The sequence below is a fragment of the Plectropomus leopardus genome, chromosome 20 (genome assembly GCF_026936395.1).
Source record: "Plectropomus leopardus strain MGB_pleo_1.0 chromosome 20, ASM2693639v1, whole genome shotgun sequence".
In the NCBI taxonomy this organism is placed as follows: domain Eukaryota; kingdom Metazoa; phylum Chordata; class Actinopteri; order Perciformes; family Serranidae; genus Plectropomus; species Plectropomus leopardus.
This window is the reverse complement of record NC_142195.1, coordinates 19,863,304-19,884,852: the sequence shown is the minus strand read 5'-3', so window position 1 is coordinate 19,884,852 and position 21,549 is coordinate 19,863,304. Positions and strand designations below refer to the sequence as shown.

The 21,549-nt window shown below is 39.5% G+C and overlaps 1 protein-coding gene across 4 annotated transcripts in view; it reads right to left on the bottom strand.

The window, feature by feature from the left end:
• Nucleotides 1-21,549, bottom strand: part of LOC121959502 (poly [ADP-ribose] polymerase tankyrase-1) — a 114,678-nt gene that overhangs the window by 67,498 nt on the left and 25,631 nt on the right. For 3 of the 4 annotated variants that reach the window (XM_042508835.2, XM_088070874.1, XM_088070875.1), the window contains one exon: nt 2,957-2,993. In XM_042508835.2, the coding sequence (XP_042364769.1) occupies nt 2,957-2,993 (37 nt within the window). Of the gene's footprint in view, nt 1-2,956; nt 2,994-3,215; nt 3,470-21,549 lie in introns of those variants that run through there. The other variant, XM_042508836.2, reaches the window with a different exon arrangement.

Genomic DNA, 21,549 nt, shown 5'->3' with positions numbered 1-21,549 from the left:
TCTTTTCATCTAAAACTCAAAAAGAAAGCAAATAAGCTTATTTCCCCAAATCTCAAACTGTTCTTTTCAGTTGTTCTGATGCACAAGCTCCACAATGAGTCTCTTGGTAATAACACCATGTTCACAACAATACAGAGTGAGCAGTCATGTGGCATATCTTGATTCTGTCTAACAGATTTCAAAGGTGCAATCAGCAGCATCTTCTTGTTGTGAATGTTCTGCAAATCTCTGATCTCACAGAAATGATCTACAGTGGCCCACAAGGAACAGCGCTCACAGCCATGCCTAAATATTCATCATTTTCTACACGTTTTCTTCAATTTTATATTTGTACAATATAACAGGGGTTTAAATTACAGTAATTATTTTAAAATTTATATTGTTTTAATGATTATTTTTAATAATTTACAAAACATTGTTTTCCTTTAAAATAAAAATTTCACCAACGCTTCAATTCACATTAATTATGTAATAAAGGACTGATCACAATATTTATAGGCCCAAAGTAGCCCCATTTCTGGCGCTTTTTTTTTTCGCCTCTGATTTAAGATTAAACCCTTTCCTTCTCTTCACATTATCAGTTGTGCCTCTGTGGATATAATGTTTGCTAAACAATAGCACCCCATGCATCTTAGTTATGTGTTATATTTTTTACATGTGGAGTCCAGTTCTCCACCCTCTTTAGACTTTCATTTGGACATTTTTGACTTGATTTTCTCAACATGTCTTTTCAGTTTCACACGGTTCTGCAGTCTACTGCGTTTTTGTCGAGACTGGCGGTGCATTTGTCTTTAGTAATCAGGAGGAACTGGTACGTGCATTTAATTTACTGGGACAATGGGATTCATCATTATAAGACCAAGAGCCCAAACAATTCTGCGGTTAAAGAACACATCTGTGAATGTGACATAGACTTTTCTTAGGACCTTTCTCAGGAACAAATTTCAGAGAAAAACATACTGTATAAAGTAATAGGTCCATTTTAAAGCTTTGAGATTGACATTTTGGCCCTCGTCCTCTTGGATTTATGGAGGCAGAAATGGCCATATGGAGCTGTGAAGCAGTGAGAGATGGATCTAATTCACAAACTGTGGGGACACCTCGCAGACAGCCTGTCACTTAAAGTGGCCCCAACCTGGAAAAACTGTAGGAGATTCTTGGTAAATTAGGCCCAACCATCATCCCGGTGTTTTATACTGTTAAGAGATCAAATAACTGGGTGTAATATGAAAGCTGTTGCTCATGGAAAAAACCCAAAGACCCATCTACGATTTTTATGTACTGTACTTCAGCATTATTTTGAGATACTTGTACTGGTACAGTTTTAGTATTTCCTTTTTATAATGCATTACTCCTCAAACAATTTTTGAACATCTATTTTAATGATCACAAAGCAGTTCATGTCATGTTTCAATATTTACAACTTATAGATCATAAGAAATGACACTGATCAGCAAAGACTTACTGGCTGCCAGGTGACTTAATGATTATGTTTTTTGCATGCATTACTCTCAAGACCCTATACAGTAGAATCATTTTATCAGCTTGACTTATTATTCCTCTGTACTGCTGTAAGGATGCTTTGTGGGCCATGACTAAAAGTCGAAAAATAATAATAACAATAATAATAATGAAGAAAAACAACAATATCCCACAGGCCATATGTGGGAGTTATTTGACCAAACACTAAAAAAGTTTTTAAAAAAGAAAGCAAAAAAAAAAAAGGATAAGATAAGAAAATTCTCCTGAAAATGACACTAGTGATGAGCGAGTCAGTGGCTCAGCTGTGATAAAGCCACACTGAGTTCACAGTTCACACTTAAACAGCCGGCTGACCCCATAATACACTGGGGTACTGCGATGCTAAGCCAGCTGCTTCCTTGTGTGTGTGTGTGTATGTGTGTGTGTGTGTGTGTGTGCCTGCATGTGTGTGTGTCTGGGAGAGAGCAAATGAGAAAGAGGGGGTAGAGGGAGAGAGAGAGAGAGAAGTAGGCTGTTGAGGCATTGAGCGCTCAGCCACCCACACACAATCCCGAACGAAAGCTATGCCATTTCCACATGCAAAAGCCAAACACACACACACACACACACACACACACACACACAAACACATTGTCCACATGCACTGCCTGCAACCATAACATGCCTCCAAAATGCACAAATGTCCCTGGCCCACATGTACTGAGCTTTCTGAGTCTAAAAAGCCTGTCTGGTGTGTGTGTGTGTGTGTATGTGTGTGTGTGTTGGAGGAAAAGGAAAAACAAGTGATAAACAGTTTGATACATGGAAGGGAGTGGTAAGATGACTTAACACAAGTTGCAAGGAAAACTGAAGGCAGGAGGAAATTACGGGACTCCAACAACAGAGGAGGAGAGGAGAGGAGAGGACAGGAGAGGAAACGAAAGGAGGCAAAGGAACAGGGAAGCAAATGAGAGAAAGCAGAAACAAGAAAAAAGGCAGGAAATAAGAAAAAGAGAAAAAAATCAAGAGGAGAAAACGAGGGAAAAAGATGAGAGAAAATGACAGGAAATGAAAAACAAGTGAAGAGCTGATAGGGAAGAGAGGAAGCATGAAAACAAGAAAGGAGAGCGGTGGACAACAAACAAGGACCGGAAACAGAAAATGTAAGTGGATCAGAGAGGAGAGAAAGGGGAGGTGGTAAAGAAGAGAGAGGATGGAAGAAAGAAACATGGAAACAAGAATAAAGGAGAAAACAAGAAAAGGAAATGAGAAGAAATAATGACACAGGAGGAGAGTGGAGGGGGGAAGGAGGTGAGTGAGGAGCAAAAACAAGATGTGGAGGAGAGCAGAAAGTAAACATGGAAACGAGATGAGGGAGAGCCAAAGAACTGGGCAGGAGAGGAAAACCATTGGGGAAAGGAGAAACATGAAAGGATGTCAAACCGTTAAAAAGCATCCCAAAAAACAGAATGAAAACAAAGAGTCTGGTACTCACCTCGCCGCCTCCAGCAGCTCATCCTTCTTGTATTCACCTAGATGGTTACAGAAGATCATAGTGTCAGACAACTGGCCGCCAACACACACCGACCACACGCAGACGCACATGATCAAACACACACACATGTAAAGACACACACAGAGGAAGGATCTATCCATTGGGGGGGAAGACACCCTCTCTCTTTCTATCTCTCCTCCTTCCTCCCCCTCCTCCTCCTCCTCTCTTTCTCTGCCATTCTCGCTCAGTCAGTGCGCACCCCTCTGGCTCCGGTTGCCGTGGCGATGCGTTGCCGGCAGCGACCACAGCACGTTCATTGTTTGGGCGACGAGCGGCGGACAGACACGCGCTCTGCCTCTATCCGTCCGTGTGTCTGTCCATCCCTCCCTCCTTTGCCGCTGTTGTCTCCTGTCTTTCGGCCGCTGCTCATACTGCTAACCATCTTCCCTTGTTCTCCATCATCTCTGTCCCCGTCTCTCTCTCTCTCTCTCTCTCTCTCTGTCTCTCTCTGTCTCCCTGCTTTTTTTTTTCCTGTGGGCTCAGGAGGCGCAGTTAGCATAAAAAAACACAACAGAAATAAACAAACCCCTCCCCTTACCTCCCTCACCCTCTCTCCAGCTCGCTCTCCCTCTCTTAGCCCTGCCCCCCTGCTACTACAGTCACAACACACACACACACCTTCCCATATGTGTCTTTTCTGTTTGGGAAACAGACGAGGGTGGGGGGAGACAGACGCTCCACTCAGACATGGAATGTGTAACATCACTGGATTCATCCGTCTGTTTATGTAATGGTTTTATGGCGTTTAAACATACAGTAGGTCTTCATCAAGGGCTGCGGCATTTGACCAAAGTATGGAATCTTGATTACAAAAAGCGAAATAAAATGCCAAGGACCAAGTTAAAAAAAAACAACTCACATTTTCAAGGTTTTCCAAGACTTGAATTTCTGAGTCAAAGAAAACTTTCACAGAAACCTCCAAACATACTGATTTGTAATGATCAATTTGCACATCTGTTATATTGCAAGTTAGTCAAACTTTTCAACCCGCAGTCACAGCAACCACACACCTCAATTTGCTTCGCATTGTCTCTACACAGGTGTCTGTGCACAAGCGAGCAAACAAACCAATGCATGCACAGCATTGTCTGGTTCCAGTTCTGACAATCATTTTTAAATATCACAAATGCAACAAATATTAAAAAAATTAATTCTTTGATGGGACCCGTTTTGCTGTCCCTTTTTTGTGTGTGTTGCCACCAACGGCAACCAAGAACAAAGACAACTGATAGCCACCATGATGTCATCAGGGTTATCCACACACTAACAGAAATGTAAACACATACGTTACGGTTTTATGGGGAGTTACACGCTGGCACTATTTTTCTCTGGGCACAATGAATTCTTTGGGAATTTAACTATGAAACAGCTACAGCAGCTTTATAACAGAACTTTGTTAGCAGTGCTATTCTTGAGTTAAAAAGCAGCATGCACAACATGAACAGATTTGAGGACATTTGTTAAGCAGATTAGTTTTAACAATTACAGGGAGGAACAGTAGAGAGAGAGCAGAAAAGCAGCCACAGTGAGCTGTTGGATGTAGAGCTGCAGGTGATAGAGAAGCAAAGTCCCTCACTTTCCGATAGACCACCACTGTACACTGTTTTAGTAAAATTAAGCACCTACAGACAAACAGAATTTTTTTTTTTATCCCATTTGAATTGTTCCAATAATTACATAAATTGTGTTGGTCAACTTACAAGATACTTCTGCGAGTCAACAAAGTCACACTTTGTCATAAAAGTATTTAAGACTGTGGAAATACGTACTTAGAAAGACTGCATACCCAAATTTTGCCTGAGTGGCTTCTCTCTCTCGCGGATAACCACAATATCAGTCATGCATGCTCGCTTTTGCAGAACCCACAAACTTTCCTTTCACATACCTGCAGCTCTAAACATGCACAAACTTGTAATGATTTTAATTACTTGTGATACTTTTTCCCTTGTTCTAGAAGAATAACATGAAATGTACCAAGCTTAATGGCCATATTGGTGTAGATGATTTATGTTGTGTCCAAGATGAGAGATGTATTTTACCAAGCAATTTTACACAAAATTAAGTGGTACTACGACAAATCTATGATGTGCTCCAACAAACATACAACAAACTGAGACATTTTCGACTTGCAAAAATGATCTTTTAAAGTGACAAACAGCATATATGTAATTCACAGCACAATTTAAAGAGGATAAAAAAATGTCTCTCTCACCCTTGCCTCTCATACATAATTTTCTCTGAAATATAGTCCCATGGGTAACACAGGAAGGGGAGGGACTTAACTCTCTATAGGCTCATACTGCTGTTAGCACAAACCAGTGGTCATACAAATGCGTCATCAAGGTACACAGTGTTTTTACCAAAAGCGTCAAGACAAGGTCCAAAATAGTGAGATTGCCTTTGCAAATCTTGTTAAAAAGTGCCTCTAGGGCTTATTCATACAGGAAAACCAATATGTAAAACTGGCAGCACATTTACCCAACACAGTTCATCTCTGAAAGGGGCCAGCGAGGAGGACAGAGAGGTATAAAATTGAAATAGAAATAAAAAAAAAGATTCAAAGGGAGATGGAGAGGTAAATGTGATAGAGATAAATGGAAAGAGGATGAGGAGGATGGGCTGTGTGTACACGGCGCAGGCAAAGGGGTGGGGTAGGGTGAGGAGCGGAGAAGAAAAGGTTACAGGGAAGGGAAAGGGGGGAGGAGGGAGGAACAAAGGATTTGCAGATGAAAGAGAGGAGGGATGATTAGGGATCTGGAAACTGACATGCATGGATTTGACACAGTATAATTGGTGTTAGGGAGGCTAAGGCGTAACAGTCAGGGGAGGAAGAGAGGGGGAGAGAGAACGAAAAATATGAATACAAAGAGAGATGAGTGGAACGTACAGAGACAGATCAGGACGCTAAATTAGATGCAGTAGTTTCAAACCGATTTATGTGCTGAGAGAATGATCTTCAACAGACACGGTCCTTACAGTTACCTTGATTTTATTAACAAGATTATAATTATATGATCGCTATTTAAGTGCATCTCAAACCAATATTTTATTGTATAGTATGTTTTTCATCCTCATAGAGAAAAGCCCACTCATATCTGAAGTCGTCACACCTCAAGCTTGATTCAAACTTTCATCATGTCATGACACTTTGAACTTAATTGGTTTTTAGAGGAAGAAATGGGACTTAAAGCTTTTTGACATCTGTTATGTATATAGAGTGGTTGATGTCATCAAGGACATGAACCTCTCAGGTGGTTTTCTATCAACAAAACATTTCAAATGTTTTCACTCCCGCAGTTTTGACCCGTCAAAAACAGATATTTCTCTGCGTCCTTTCACTTGAAGTCTCGAAATCTGAGGAGCAGATTTACTTCTTGATTTATGGCTAATGACAGGCAGGGAGTGACTCAGCCTCCCAATTCAATCAGTGTAACTTACACCTGACGAAAACATATTCCATATTATTATGTTCAGCTGAGTCTACTGTCTGCTGCATGGTGTGAAAATGAAGACATACAAATGAATTTTAGGCAATATCCAAATATATTTTATGCTCAGAAACAGTTTGCTTCCAATATTATTCATGCTTCGAGAGTGATTGTGACTCAGCAGTTTTAATTAGTCTCTGTTGCACTCTCAAACACAAATGCACACATTTTAAGCAGGGACAAGGACGGGTTGGCTTAGTGTGGCTGTTAAACTGCTGCCACTTTGCTGGACGACATCTCCCACACCGCATCATCACATAATGATCATACATTTAACATAGAAATAAAGGACTAACCAACTACAAGAGAGGTTCACCAGTCTTTTCTGAAACCAGTCTTGGGGATGCTTTGTAAGCAGAGCTTTGCAAGCTACCAAAAACTTTACACTGGAAGACACTGAACTATAGCAAAGCTACCCTTGGGAGAAATCTAGTTTGGTTAACTAAAGCTTCTTTCAAATGAAGTATTGTTTAAAAAGGGATCAAATTGATGTTGTACATGTGATATGAAATAAAAACAAAATTTAATACAAAAAAGTCATATACCTCCATAAAATGCCACTTAATTGAGTTTATTACAAAATGCACCCTCTTGGTCAGATATATATATAAAATTTGAAAAAAAGCTATTCATGATAAAGTGAAGGAATGCCAGCTTTGGTTTTGTATGCAGGTATGCAGTCCAAAGGTAATAAATACCAATAATTATAAACACTTGTCTAAGCAGTAATTACATATAATATATATGTAATATATATGTATATATTAATATATGTTGGAGGGCACATCCCCCAAATATGCTAAAAATGTAACCCCCCGCAATATGTTTGTTTTAAAATAGGAAGGGGATTAATACAATAGATGAGCAGTAATAAAACTAAATTTTAAAAGTCTTTGCTTTACTTTTATTGCTCAAAACTGCTTGTAGTTTCAGTGGTTAACGAACAAAAAAATGGCAAAAAAAAACTTATTTAATTGCCTGAATCACCATACAGATATGAATGTAGTTTAGTTTAATAACCAGCATGCTGTTAAACTACTACTTTAATTATATAGCTCGCTCCACGCCAACCAAGTCTAAAATACAAGATAATGTTGGAAATTGTAAAACTAAAATGGTATTTGGATCTGGCTTAAGTTAAAAACAAACAAACAAACAACAAATTCTGCTTCACTACCAGCAGGGGGTGCCGAAAACACCAATTCTGCAACATGCAATCCAAGAGATAAAAAAACCAAAAGCAATTTGAAAAAAAAAGCCATTATAATTTCCTTTGACAGCACTTTCAGTCCATATGACAACATTGAATAAAAAAATGTATGTGTTAATACATCCCATAAAAGTGGCTAAATGTTGGTGATGAACAGGAATGAAAAGAGCAACACAAAGGAGAGATAGTGACATTATCCCAATGGCTTTGTGCGGCTATGTGGTATATAAGACAGAGGAGGAGGTATGTATATTTAAGTATGTATGAACACATCTGACTCTGACTCTGACGGTGTGTATGTGGTGTGAGTGTGTGTTTGTGTGCGTGTGTGTGCGTGTGTGTGTGTGTGTGTGTGTGTGTGTGTGTGTGTGTGTGTGTGTGCGTGTGTGAAGGTGTGTGCGAGTGTGGTGTCGACAATCCTGCTGACTCCAAACAGAAAAGACAAGGACAGGTTAAAGCTCGGGACAGGCTGGCTGCCTCCTGAATGATGATATTATGTGTGTGTTTTTGTGAGTGTTTGTGAATGTGAGAGAGTGAAAGTGTGTGAATGTGTGTGAGTGTGTGAGTGTATATGTGTGCATGAGGCTGTGTCACTCCCTCGGTAGAGTGCACTAGACACTGCGATCACTGTTTGAATTCCAATTGTTGTTAGCTTGAGCATGTATTTCTTTGTATGCACATGGATGTGTGTGTGAACCTGTCTTTGCTACATGGTGAGGACTGTAATATGTCTTTAACCCACAAAATAAAGACATTTTAGTGAGTCCCTACTTCTTTAAAGGCTTGTTTGGGGGTTGACAATTGATTTTAAGGTTCAGGTTACATTTGGGTTTAGGTTAGGTTTATAGTTTGGCATTCAGTTGTGATGTTTAAGGTTAAGGTAAGGGGTTTGGGAATGCATTATGTTTACAATGGTCCTCACAAGGATAGAAGTACAAGTATCTGTGTATGTGCATGCATGAATGTGATCCCAGGGTCGTGCACAGGTTGGTACAAGTCAATGTCAAACAGGCATAATCCTATATATATCTTGACCATGCAGCAAGGACCTAGAGTACTGTATGTGTAAATGTGTGTGCTTGTGCGTGTGTACTAAGTGGTTGTACAAGCACAGATGATGCTGACTGATGCTGACTGGACCATGAGTCGCCTCAGTGCCCAGCTGTCCGCCTGTGTGTGTGTGTGTGTGTGTGTGTGTGTGTGTGTGTGTGTGTGTGTGTGTGTTTAAATCAAATATCATTTATTGTAGAAGCAGTTTATCTGCTGTTATACAACAACTGGCTTTGAGTCAGGAGTTGAGCGATCCACTTATAACCTCAGCAAGGTCGCAACTGCTGAGGTTGTAAGTGGATCTGTGCGCACTGAGACCAATCAAAGGTGGGGAAATAAATAAATAAATGAACAGGGAGGTGTGCGGAAATTATAAAGGAGGGTGTTTGGGCCTTTTTGCTGGCCAGCTCCGCTCACTTCACACACTCTCACCACTTACACTGTGTGATTAATTGCTTCGCACAGTGCACAAAAGCGAGCTGCACTGGATTAACTGTGTGTTTTTAGCCACCCACTCCATGCTCTTCCACTTTGCTGAGTTTTGTAAACGTAAGGAGCTGGATGTTTTCATCAGTATATATCTCTCTAAACTGATTACATGATATCAGTGTGTGTCTGTCTGTGACCTTGAGTGGGTGCAGCCAAATCGCTTTATTTATACTGTGTATTTTATTGTGGTCACTCTGTGGCAATTACAAATTACGGTGGTAGTAGACAGAGGTGAGTCGGGGGTGCCTTCAGTTGGGTTTTCATCTGTATTTGAATAAGTAGTTTTGAAAAAAACATTCGCTTCTATCTGATAAGTGTGTCCAGCAAAATGTGTGTCGGCTTTTACATAGATAGTATTATTGGCAATGAAAGCAGTAGTCGCTCAGCAAAGTGAGGTTTGTACTGAGGTTATTTCAGATAACCAAAAATTAACAAAAGCATTGTCATGAAAATGTTCAGTAGGGCTGTATCCAACTCAGAATTATGCCAGTCAAATCAAATTTAGCAGTTTAATACAAATATTCTCCTCCTCTGTGCTGCTGCATCCTGTCCGCAACTGCTTGTACCAAAGAGCAGCGCAGAGGTCAAGAGCGTTCACTCTGCAGCAAAATTGCTCAAAAACTGTTTCTTTAAGGGGGATCTATTTCGCTCATTCTCAGGTTCATGCTTGTATTCACAGCAAATTTCTTGTAATCTTTTACTAATTTTTTGCAAAGTTTTAGGTAATTTCTTAGTAAGTTGTTCAAAGCTTTCTTCTCATGTTTTTGAAAGAAATCAATACCACTTGCTCAAGTTTCACAGGGTTAATATGAACATCCACCACTGTAACATTACATATGACAAGCATAAATATAAATAAGCATATCCTCTATTAGTTTTTAAGTGGAAAATGTGACAAAATCCTTCTCCCACTTCAACTTCCTTCTTACTGAATGCCAAAAACACTTGCGTGTGAAGTGCCTTGCTCAGAGGCCACTATGATGGGATTTAACATCCTATGATTTCAAACTCTTCCTTCCCTCTAACAGGTAGAGCAATACTTCCCTGAGGGCTGTGAGAGGCTTTCCTGGATAACGATGAGAGGAAAAAAAAAAGCTAATTCATGATAGTATCAGGAAACTAGTTTGCATGCCTGAAAAAGCCACAACACATCAGCATGGATTCCCTTCACTGTTCGTTAAACAGATACAAAGGACAGGAAGAAGGGAGCTCACATTCTTCCTCCTCTCAGGAGCAACAACGACGAAAGAAACAAAGTTAGCTGCGGACAAATTAATATGGATAAGATTAGATCATATTGCAGCTGTCCTTAGTGAGGCACACAAACAGGAGTCACGCAACAACCGAGGAGAAACAAAACAGACCACAGTCGGCTCATTCCTCCACATCTGATCCTCAGCAGTCCGCCAAGCGCACAGGCTGGTCCAGCCTGCTCTGCACAATGACTCATGACAGATAATAAAAACAGATTATTGAAATGGATATGCTGTCACTTCAGATCAGTAACATTTTCTACGGGGTCTGTATTTTGCAGTTATTCAGTATTTTAATGATTTTTTTTCTCCCTTTTGAATGGAAACAATTTTATGGAGAAAACTGCTCACAATCCTTAAAGGGATACTTTTATGATTTTATACCAGTTTTGTATCATAACAACGTGGGTAGTGTGTGTAATTAACTACAGATTCTACTTCTGTATTTTCGTACGCCCACCACCACGGACACAAAGATTAAAGAGGCAGACAAAGAAGGGGCAGATTTTATCTAGATATGTAGCACTAAAGTATGTATAAAGTACATGTTTTCTTTGTATGGCATAGGCAGCCTAGTTTTGTGAAAAGACCATATTTCCAGCAGTGAAATACTTCTTTAGCTGTAAAACTGGTTGTTTACTGACGATAAAGAGGGTCGCTTAGTCATTTTGTATTCCTCAATGATTAATTTGAATCACTTCTTAAAGTGTAAAGCATTTTACAGTTCCTGCAAGGCAACGCAGGCTACAATCTGTTTGCTTGCAAAGACAATATTAAGAAAACTCTTTGTTATTTTATCAAGGACACCAATGGTTTGATAGGTGCACATTTCAAGTATGTATTACTGTTGTCTTTAGATATGTATCTTAAGTCATACAAAGCAGGATTGTCGGTTACTGTTTGTAAACATGCTCAAGAGTGAAAGTGAAAGTAAAAGCCAAGGCCAAATTCATGCTTTAAGGAATGACAACAGAAGGGCCAGTTGAAAACGGTTTCTTCAATGGATGTAAAAAGTCTCCCTTTTGAGATTGTAACTAAAATAAATGTGAGATTCTCCATCCATGCGCTTTTTTTTTTGTTTTTCAATATATGGATAAGCAAATGTACGCAGTATGATAATTATCAACTTTCATAAAACAGTATTCCCTTAAAACCAGTATATTGTTACAACCCTGGAGTCTATACATTGTATTCTGCAAAAATCCTGCATAGTATATCTTTAATCCATCCAATCCTTTCACTTGCAAAAGATTTCCACATATACAGATCAGCGTGTACTTCTTTTTACTTTACTTTTTTTTTAGTTCATTAACCAAATTCTGTCAGTCCACTCTTGCACAGTGGCCAACTGCCCTCGCTAGCTCACTCGGTGTTGTGGAGCTGTGCAGCCGTGTGGAAAACTAGGCAATTTCAGCTGCAGGAAAATGGCCCAACCAGGGTAAAGGGACACAGACACACACACACACACACACACACTACAGAAATCCCAAAAACAGTCACTTTGTTTTGCGTCTCTTGCTAGGTCATTTTGGAAATAGGGCTCGGGCTCATTCATCACTGGGGGCCAATCGAACAGCAGTCATCATGGTAATCAATGAGCATGTCACTGATAAGAGGAAGAAAGCTTCACACTTGGCCTTGCAGCGACAGGAATTCACACATTCTTTCTTTCTCACACACACACACACGCCAGCACTCAAAGGTTCACACAGGTGCAAGATTGCCTTTGACCCCGCCGCATTAGCAGGACGAAGCCTTCAGAGCAGCTACAGCCATTCTCTGTCTCCATGACTGGGCTGTTAACATACACACCGATCAGCGCTACCCTCACTTCCAGTTCCTTGGCATTCACTTGATGTTGCGTCAATTCATCTCTCTGTGCTGTCTGTCACCCAAGCCAGTAAGCATCTTCATCTTTTCTCCTTCACTTGCTTTCACTCCCTGCATTTGTTCCCTTCCTGAACGTCTATCCACTTTTCCTTTTCCCTTGCTTCCTCTCTCCAACTCCGTCTCTTTCCCCCTCCCCTCATCGACTGTCTCCCCCGCTCTCTTAAATCTCTCATCATATTCCGCTGGCCCTTGTGAGAGCAAGTACGCCGGCTAATTTTCTGCTATGTTAAAGCTGCCTGCCCACCACGGACCTCTCTTCAAAGCAACAATTTTCTTTTCCTCTTTATTTACAACAGCGCTCGCTGACGGCACGTCTTCAACACACGGCACTGCAGGAATACAGTTTTAATAGAAATGCACACACACAATTTCTGTCAAAGTACACCACGCTTCAGACATTTTATTTTTTTACTAGTCATGCAGCAACAGCAGGAGCAGGGACAAACGTTTCCCAAAGCTTCTGTTCGGCACTGCTAGCTTTAAAAGCAGCGCAGGGTGGACAAAAGCCCTAATTGATTCCCAGAGATGAAAACCTGTCTGGCAGTGAAAAAATTAGATTAGTACCAGTTCCGGTTATGACAGCACGACAGGGATACTGTACAAAAGGCGAGGTACGAGAAGGCAAGAATATTTGTATAGCTTATTTCATATTCAGTGCTTTTCATAACCGCAAAAAAAGAAAGGAAAACAGCTTTTCTATGAGGCAGGGTGAGTGACAACAGGAAGAACTGGAAGACTGATCCATGAGCTGGTTTTTAGCATGTTGACATAGAGGCTTTGGTGTTTCTTTCTGGTGCCCAGACTGCTGTGTGTGAGGGAGAATCACATTAGGCCTGGACAATAATGTTCCATCAGTGCTTCAAATTCAGATTTGTTTGGGTGGAGGCCATCTGTCCTGAAAAGATGCCTACATCCCCAAAACAGAAAGTTATGAATAGCTGATCTCTTCCAGACCACAGGTTTTTGCTGAGCCATGTGTTCAGAGATAAAAGTCTGCCAAACATGATATCCCTCTGTTGACTGTTGGCAGTAATCCACTAATAAACAACTTGGCTTCCAGTTTGTAACAAACATCAAACAGTTCAATGAAGTCCTTCTTTAGCAACTCTGAATGCTATCTGAAAACATCAGTGACCTCAAAATGTAGAATCATTTGATTCACACCTTGCTATGGTCCACCCTCTAACACATCCTGCCCAATGATTAGTGTAGCATTAACCAGCTGCACCCAAGGTCTGACAGCTACACAGCTCTGCTTCATAGACACTCATGCAATTGTTTTAGAATTTTCTCATATTCAGGCTCCCCCCCAACACAGAAAATTAGGAAGAAACAAGAAAATACAGGTAGAGGGCAGAGTCTTTGCAGAAAAATACATCGCAACAAACAATTCTATATGATACATAGATTTTTAGGAAAATTCTGCATAGTAGGCTATCTCTTGAAATAGTTTGTCACTACAGTACAAGTTAGTACTTAATAGTGCATTATACTGAACATATACACATGAAGCTTTTGCTTTAAAATGATTGTAACAGTGAATAAAGACCTATCCTGCTTTACAGCAACATTGTGGCCCCATTATTTTCAATGTCCTTTGTCTTGATCGCCAGGTGATGTAGTGCTTTACACTGTGATCTGTAAGGCTTTAAATTCTGTCTTTATCTTTTTAACCTGTTTTGGCTGCTGAGTCAGTCTGAAATCCTAGATGTAGCCTTTAAAAGCATACTGTAGTACCCTCTGTTTGCTTCTCTCTAATACTGCTCTGTCAGTTTTCCATTATTTCTTCAGGGAGTGCAGTTAGTGACTCCATGCTAGCTCCGACAGCTTGAAGGAGCAGCAGCGGCTAACAACAAAAGGGTTGGTCTTAGCAAAGGGTCAACTGTCTTCCCACTTACTTCTCTGGCAGCAACTCCCAAGTTACACATTACACATTGCACCATCTCTTTAACTGCAGCCCCCCCACCCTCTCTTAGTTTCATTCCTTAACACGATTTTCTTGCCTTTTTCTGTTGGCTCAGACTCCTCATAACTCTCCGTTGTCCATTCTTATCAGCACCAATCACTATTTTTGTCTCTTGAAGATTTATTAACAGTTCAAACCACTTTTATAGTTTTAATGTTGGGGGTGACTGTGGTCTGTGTTATGTGTTTATGACATCTGGCTGTCCGCCAGATGTCCAGGCTAGAAGTTGGCTCAACTGAAGCCGTAAATGTCACCCTCCGTGTCAGTACAATCTTGCACTTGTCTTAAAGTTTTGCACCATGGTTATGTGAGACTTCACTGTTTCTTTTTATGTAAGTCTGAGGAAAGTTATGGTGTCATTTAGCTGTCCATTTAAATCATGTCCGGTTCAGTTCTGTTCATCAGGAGAGTGTCATGGAGTTCACAAGTCTTTCCTAAAACGAATATTCTTGTGTCAAGTACAGAAATTTTCTGTAGTAATTTATGGTGAACTGTGCATTTCGTCAGTGCAGAGCACAGAGGCATACATTATCCTCCCATTGGACGTTCAAACTCAGATATATATCCTCCTAATGATTTAGTTGTGACAGGGAACCACCCATAAAGCAAAAAAGTAGTTAAATGAAAACAAAGACAGCAAGAGAAAGTAATGTCTGCAAAGCAGGACGATTGAAAGCCATTTCACTCTCTGGAGATCCTTTTTTTTTCTGTCCCTTTCATATCAGCATATCCGTGCAACCGCCATTTCTTTGTCGGTGACAGCCTATTATTGCCTTCTGTAACTCATTCCTAAAGATGAAAAGCTAACTATGACAGGATGACGGGGGGGTATTCTTGACAAAAAACTTGTTCAACGTTGTTTAATTCTGCATTTGTTCACTCAGCCTCTTCAAGTTCTCCACAGTCTGTCTTCGTGACAGACTGGAGATGAAGCAAGATCCAAGTTACAGCTGGACACGGAGTTGGAAACTTACGCCGCATGGGGAATATGACTGTCATGTCTGAAACAAGTCGGAGTGACACTTTTTTTTACTGAAATAGTAAATATTGTGGGAAAATGACAACAAAATTCAACCTTAACAGTTTCTGATGTCATGTCCTGTTTAATTAACCCATAAAAAACTGATATCCCATGGAGGGCCACGGGAGATCGTTGTTTGCACGATCCTGTTAAAACAAATACAAAATAACAACCATAATAGCTTGAGCATTCATTCTTTTTGCAGCAGAAAGGTAAGGCCACTGTCTTCTTTGTCATCACGTCATTACATTTTGTTACTTTACCTTATGTGTGGTGCAAATGTGGTATTTTGCCAGAATTTCCCTAGAAATTTCCTGGGAATTTCCCAATAATGACCATAGGAGATTGTTGTTTGCAAAATCCTGTACAAATCAAAATAAAATAAAAACCAGAAACCAGAAATCCAAGTGTGAGACCAACTTTAACTACTGATGTTGTTTAAGTGAGACTAATGTTTTGTTTATTTCATTCAAGATATTTTTTAGCCTCTACAGCTGAAAATGTTCAAACATGCTTTACAAAATGAATAAGATGAGTCAATTGATTTTTAAGGGGCAACTAGGTCACTGCTTTGGTAAAAATAATAGGAGTGATCAAGGAAACATAATGGGGAAAAATGAGTGTATAACTCGCATTTATCATTTACTCACTTTTAGAAATTGTTCCCCATCTGTTCCTAGCTGCTGTGTCTATGGATAAAACCACACTTCTGAGACGTTCTGTATCCAGACTTATCATACATCCTATAATTGCTATGGTACACTGTTTTGACCAAGAGGGGAATACTGGACCTTTGCTTACCTGTCTATCAGTCGCAGTCTGCTTAAAGGTCACACAGATATTGCCTTACATTTATAATCGTACTAAGCTACACCGTGAGCGCCATTTGCATCAGAAAGGAAAACAAAAACAAAACGAGAGATCTAAGGATATCTTTACAGTGGCATACCGGTGTCCTAACTTTAATTCTAGTACCTCAGATCAGATCATACAGTTTAAAATGTATTTTGTCAACAGCAATTTAGAGAACACATTCTGAGATTCCCACCTGATGTACAAGGGACTCATATTGGTACTGATATTGGAATTTACCTGCACTGATCTGACAACAAGCTGTTTGTTTCTGCTTGAACAAACAGCTTTGGCATGAAAGACCACATGACACAACATCGAGCAACACAAGTCAACAATTTTTTTTTTTTGGTTTTCTTTTTGGGGTGCAACGATACATCGATCTGAATTGATATATTGATTCAATGAGCAACAATCCAATATTACAGATGTAAATAAAAAAATCAGTACATATCTTCATTAGGGTTGAGCCAATGTACTATGACATGTGTCCCATCCACTTCTCATTTAACATTACAGCATGGTACAGCAACTTGAGTGCAAAAAGCAAAAACAAGCTCTCCGCGCGTGTCAACACTGCAGGGAAGGTGAAAAACAGAAACAGCTCAGCAACGTATGTGACAGCGCTACAAGTAGGAGGGCCGAACATGTAATTGCAGGGGCCTCACATCCAGTACACTCAGAGTGTAAGACGCTCCCATCTGGCCATTGATTTAAGGGCCCAAGAACCAGTCGTAATATTTCTGGCATTCATTGCATGCTAAAAGGTAACAATTTTGATTTGTTTGACACTGACAACTGTAGAACCACGGCCAGATGGTAGAAGTGGTATCCTTCTTTTAAGTTAACCGTCATCGTCGTGAAGATTTGCTACCATCACCAATCAATATCTGCTACCATCCATTGGGCCAACTGCTGTTTTGTATTCGTTTTTAAAATTTACTGGTAACGTCATTAAAATATCATCTGTTCCAACGGCCAGGTCATGGCAGCATTCCAAGTAAGTCATTAATACTCAGGTCTACAGAAATATTGCATGCAAAAGTTTACCTTACATCTTCTATTCCTCTCTCTTTCTCCCCCGCTATCTTTCTCTCTCTCCCTCTCTCTTTCTCTCTCACAAACACTCTCAAACAGTGCCATGGCGCTCAGTCCTTATTGTCTCTGTCCTTGGCTCAGTCCTCAGACCCGACAATTGTGCTATTGTAATGCACAAGGTTGGCAGTTTCCTGGGGTTTGGGTGGTTAATTCATGCATTGCCATCACCCCACCCAATAATAACATTATTTTCCAGCAGGATGTTTCAATGTGAACATCGCCCCATGCCGATTTGACAGACACCATCAAACCCTAATCTTTATCTAAATGGTAGGCCTTTATTTTGAAATACCCAAAACATGTCTGTGTCATCATTTTTGTCCACGGACACCTCCTTTCTAAACATTGCAACAGCCATCCAGATAATTGTAGGCAGCCAAGACAATGAAGATATTTATCGATATTAGCTTGTTTTTATCACAGGCCTGTCAACAGAATTGGATTAAAAATTGTCATTTATCATTTCATATCTTCTGATTTCCATCCCCAATTTCCCCCAAGAGACAATTCAGGTCATTCCATCTACTACAAAAACAAAAAAATGAAAGGAGATAATCTTTTATATAAGAGGGACAACACTTTGTAACAACACTTTGACATAGACAACTTGCAGAGACTAAACCCTTATCATGGATGCTAAACTGGCTCTCCTGTTGTCTGCTTGGCACTTAACCTAAAGTAAACAGCAGCATGACACAAAGTGCAACTGAAATTAAGCCACTTTGTTCGTCTCACAAAAGGAATCTGTGTGAAAAAGTCTAAGTAAGAGTTAAAAAACTAATAGACACCAAAGGAATAAGCAAATGTGTGTGTGTGTGTGTGTGTGTGTGTGTGTGTTGACAGAGGTCCAGAGTGGAGAATTGATCTCTCTGAGGCTCAGAAGCAGCGAGTCTGTGAATACCAATCAGAGGTAATTAATAGCAGCTAATGGACTCTGTTTCTCGCTCTCTGTTCTCGTCTTTCTTCTGTCTCTATTTATCCCCTCCAGTGTTTTTCTCGCTTTTCTTTTTATTATGCAGCAATAATGAATTCTTCCTTCCTTTATTTACTGTCCCAAGCTACCACAAAGACATTTCAAACTTTTATATCTAAAGGAAAGTAATAAAATGACCCTCTCCTACAGGCTGGTTTTTGATGTTGTACCATGTGGGCGTGGTTTCTGCTCTATTCGAATTCAGTGCACAAAATAGTTGACAAAACACATGGTGTTCTTACTAATACATAATATAGATCAATATATGCTGTGGCTGAATGCAAATGTAAAACATTGTGTAGTCTCTGCTAAGAGATTCAAGTTTACCACTCCTCCACTCCCTGATGCAATTGATTATCAGCTGATAGAGATTCAACATCATGCCCGCCGCCTTGTACATCGTCTGCACTTCATTAAAGCGGGTCTCCATGCTCTTGCTGCTACATAGCAAGCAGCATGTCGGCACCACGGCCAAATGGGACAGCGAGTACCAACTCAGAGTACTAAAGACCATATTTCGAGAACAAATACATCATCACTGGTAGACAATACTGTCCCACCACAAAGTCACAGACAAAAAGCAGCAGCGAAATGCAGCCTTCATTTGCAAAAAATTGATTATTTGCAGCCCCAAATCCATTGTACATATATTGTAACTACATTGCATTCAAATATTATTTTCCATTAATCAATCTGTCAACAGAAAATTAACCAACAAATTTAAAGACACTTATTTATCAATCACAAATGCCAAACATTTGCTCACTGAAGCTACTCAAAAGTGTGGATTTTTGTTTTTTTAAATCACTGTGAATTGATCATCTTTTAACAATTAGTCCAGCAAAATATTTTCTGAAAACCAAAACTATTAATGATTAATAATCGTTGATCCTTAGTCGTAGCCCTTACAGAAAGCCAAAGTCATGACATGACATCCAGGCTAGTCTCTGTTCCACGAGCTTTTGTAACTCAATGCAATCTCTCTTTCAGTAAAACAAATTAAGCAAATTCCAGGAGTTTACTGTCCATAATTTAAGACAAATCAGCATCTATTGCAGTGCTTTTAGAAACTGAAACCTTTGTGATTTTAACAAAGTTAAATAATTACTTAGTGAGCACAGAAAAAACACAGCTCCCTGGAAAATTTGCCAGGGCAACAATACAGTACTTGCATCATTGTCACTTTGTTTCCTATAGACTGTGTAATAGATGAACAACATGACAGCTCCTCGAAAGTGATACAATGTTGAGAAAAAAGTTGAAATGTCAAGAATGAATTGAAAAATACACAGTCCAGAAAAAAGTCAAAATGTTTGGACTTTTTTCTTCGACAGTGTATTCCAACATTATTCTCAACATTTCAACTTCATTCTCAACATTGACATTTTTCTCATAGTGCATAGTAAAAGGAAAAATACTCCTCCTCTGAAAAATATTTCTTTTGTCTGGCTCTAATCCTCTTGCATACGAATGGGACATTGGCCAAACCACAAACAAAGTCCACATCAAATATATTTTTACCAAAGATAGTCTGTGTACTCTTGGGATGTTTTTATGACACTAATGTCTGTTCACATTTTTGTTTTAATGAGTTGTAACCAGTAATTTGATGCTGTAAAAAGGGGATCTGACATCATAATTGACAGCGGTGTGTGCCAATTGAGTGTTCGCTATCAGTGGTGCTGCTTGTTATTGGCTGGATGGGTGTACGGGAAGAAAATTGATATCACAGAGAAACAATGCATTTCCTACATGAAACTGCTCACAACAAGGTCTGTGGATTATATTAACCCCGTCATGGTTTCTAGAAAGAGACATTGCTGTTGAGTTTTTCAAATGTATTTTTTTATTTATTTATTTATTTTTTGGTGCTTTGAGCGCCATCTAGTTCCATTAAATTGAAGAGAAAGCATACATCTCTATGACCGATATCTCCAGCATTCGGCAACTCACACCAAAATAATCTAGATTAATTAACAGCACTACAGGTAAGGGGGGGGGAATTTGATTTTGGGGTGAACTGTCCTTTTAAAATCCAGCATTTTTTCTGTTGACTGCTTCATTTCTAATGTAATGTTTCCTAAAATAAAGTTGTGAATACTTTGAACAGCTCTTTCAGTCTCAACACAATATGAAACTTTACACCTTTGTGTACATATACTGTTAGTCACGCCCTCCTCCCCCTCAGTGTCTCAACGTTCGACCCACGCACCTGTCACTCAATCTGTCATACTGCCTGAGGCTAAAGTAACTGCAGCTCTAAAGCTTCTTATTCTACAGGTGTTGTTCTTTGAGTATAATCCATATTTCCTTCATATATCAGTTTGTTTCCTAGTCCAGACAAAAACAAACAGAGCTTTGAGAGCTTAATACCAAAGATGCAGACAAAATCAACAATGAGTGCTTAGGGAAAATCAAAACAGTCTCAAAGGGATTACCACATAAATTAGCTCCAACAGTAAAATTACATTGAGCTTAAGCCTCACCAGTTTCTTTGTTAGTCGTATCTTAACCCTTTAAAACCTGGGCAAATTGGTTTAATTTCTTTAAAAAACATGGGAAGAAAGCAACGAGGCACATGAGAAGAAATGTCCCAAAAATTAGCAATATATTACAACAACATTGCCTGAAAAGTAGCAAAAATAAAATAAAATAAAATAAAACAAAGGCAAAAAACAAAAACAAACAAGGAAACGACTTGGAAAAACTGCTATTATTAACTTTTAATATATAATTGTTGTAATTATAAAACTATAAATACAATTTCAAGGACATTTTTCCCTTTTTTTATTTTCAACAATTTTCAGTAATTTTCAAAATCTACAAATTTCTTGCAATTTGCATACCTTTATACCTTTAATGGTATAAACAGTTGAAAAAGGGTGTCTGAGCACAGCACAAGAAAAGTGGCGTTGATCCAGGTTTTTAATGGTTAAAGTATTTGGCTGAATTTTAGTGGACAAACAGCTTTAACTCAGAGGATAAGTCGATTATGTTTTGGCAGTGATGCTGATCACCAAGCTCCACTTCACAACACTGAATGCAGATATCACGTTGAAGCTGCACAATGTTTTCAGGGTTAGCTGAGCTCATAGACTGATACAACACCGAAATCATGTTACTGTCAGAGATTTAAAGAAGAGTGAGCCATTTCAACTGAAGAGCAGAAAGAGAATTAATGACAAATGTCACAGAGAAAAGATGGAGAGGCTGATTGGTATGGAACTCGAGCTGGATGAGAGA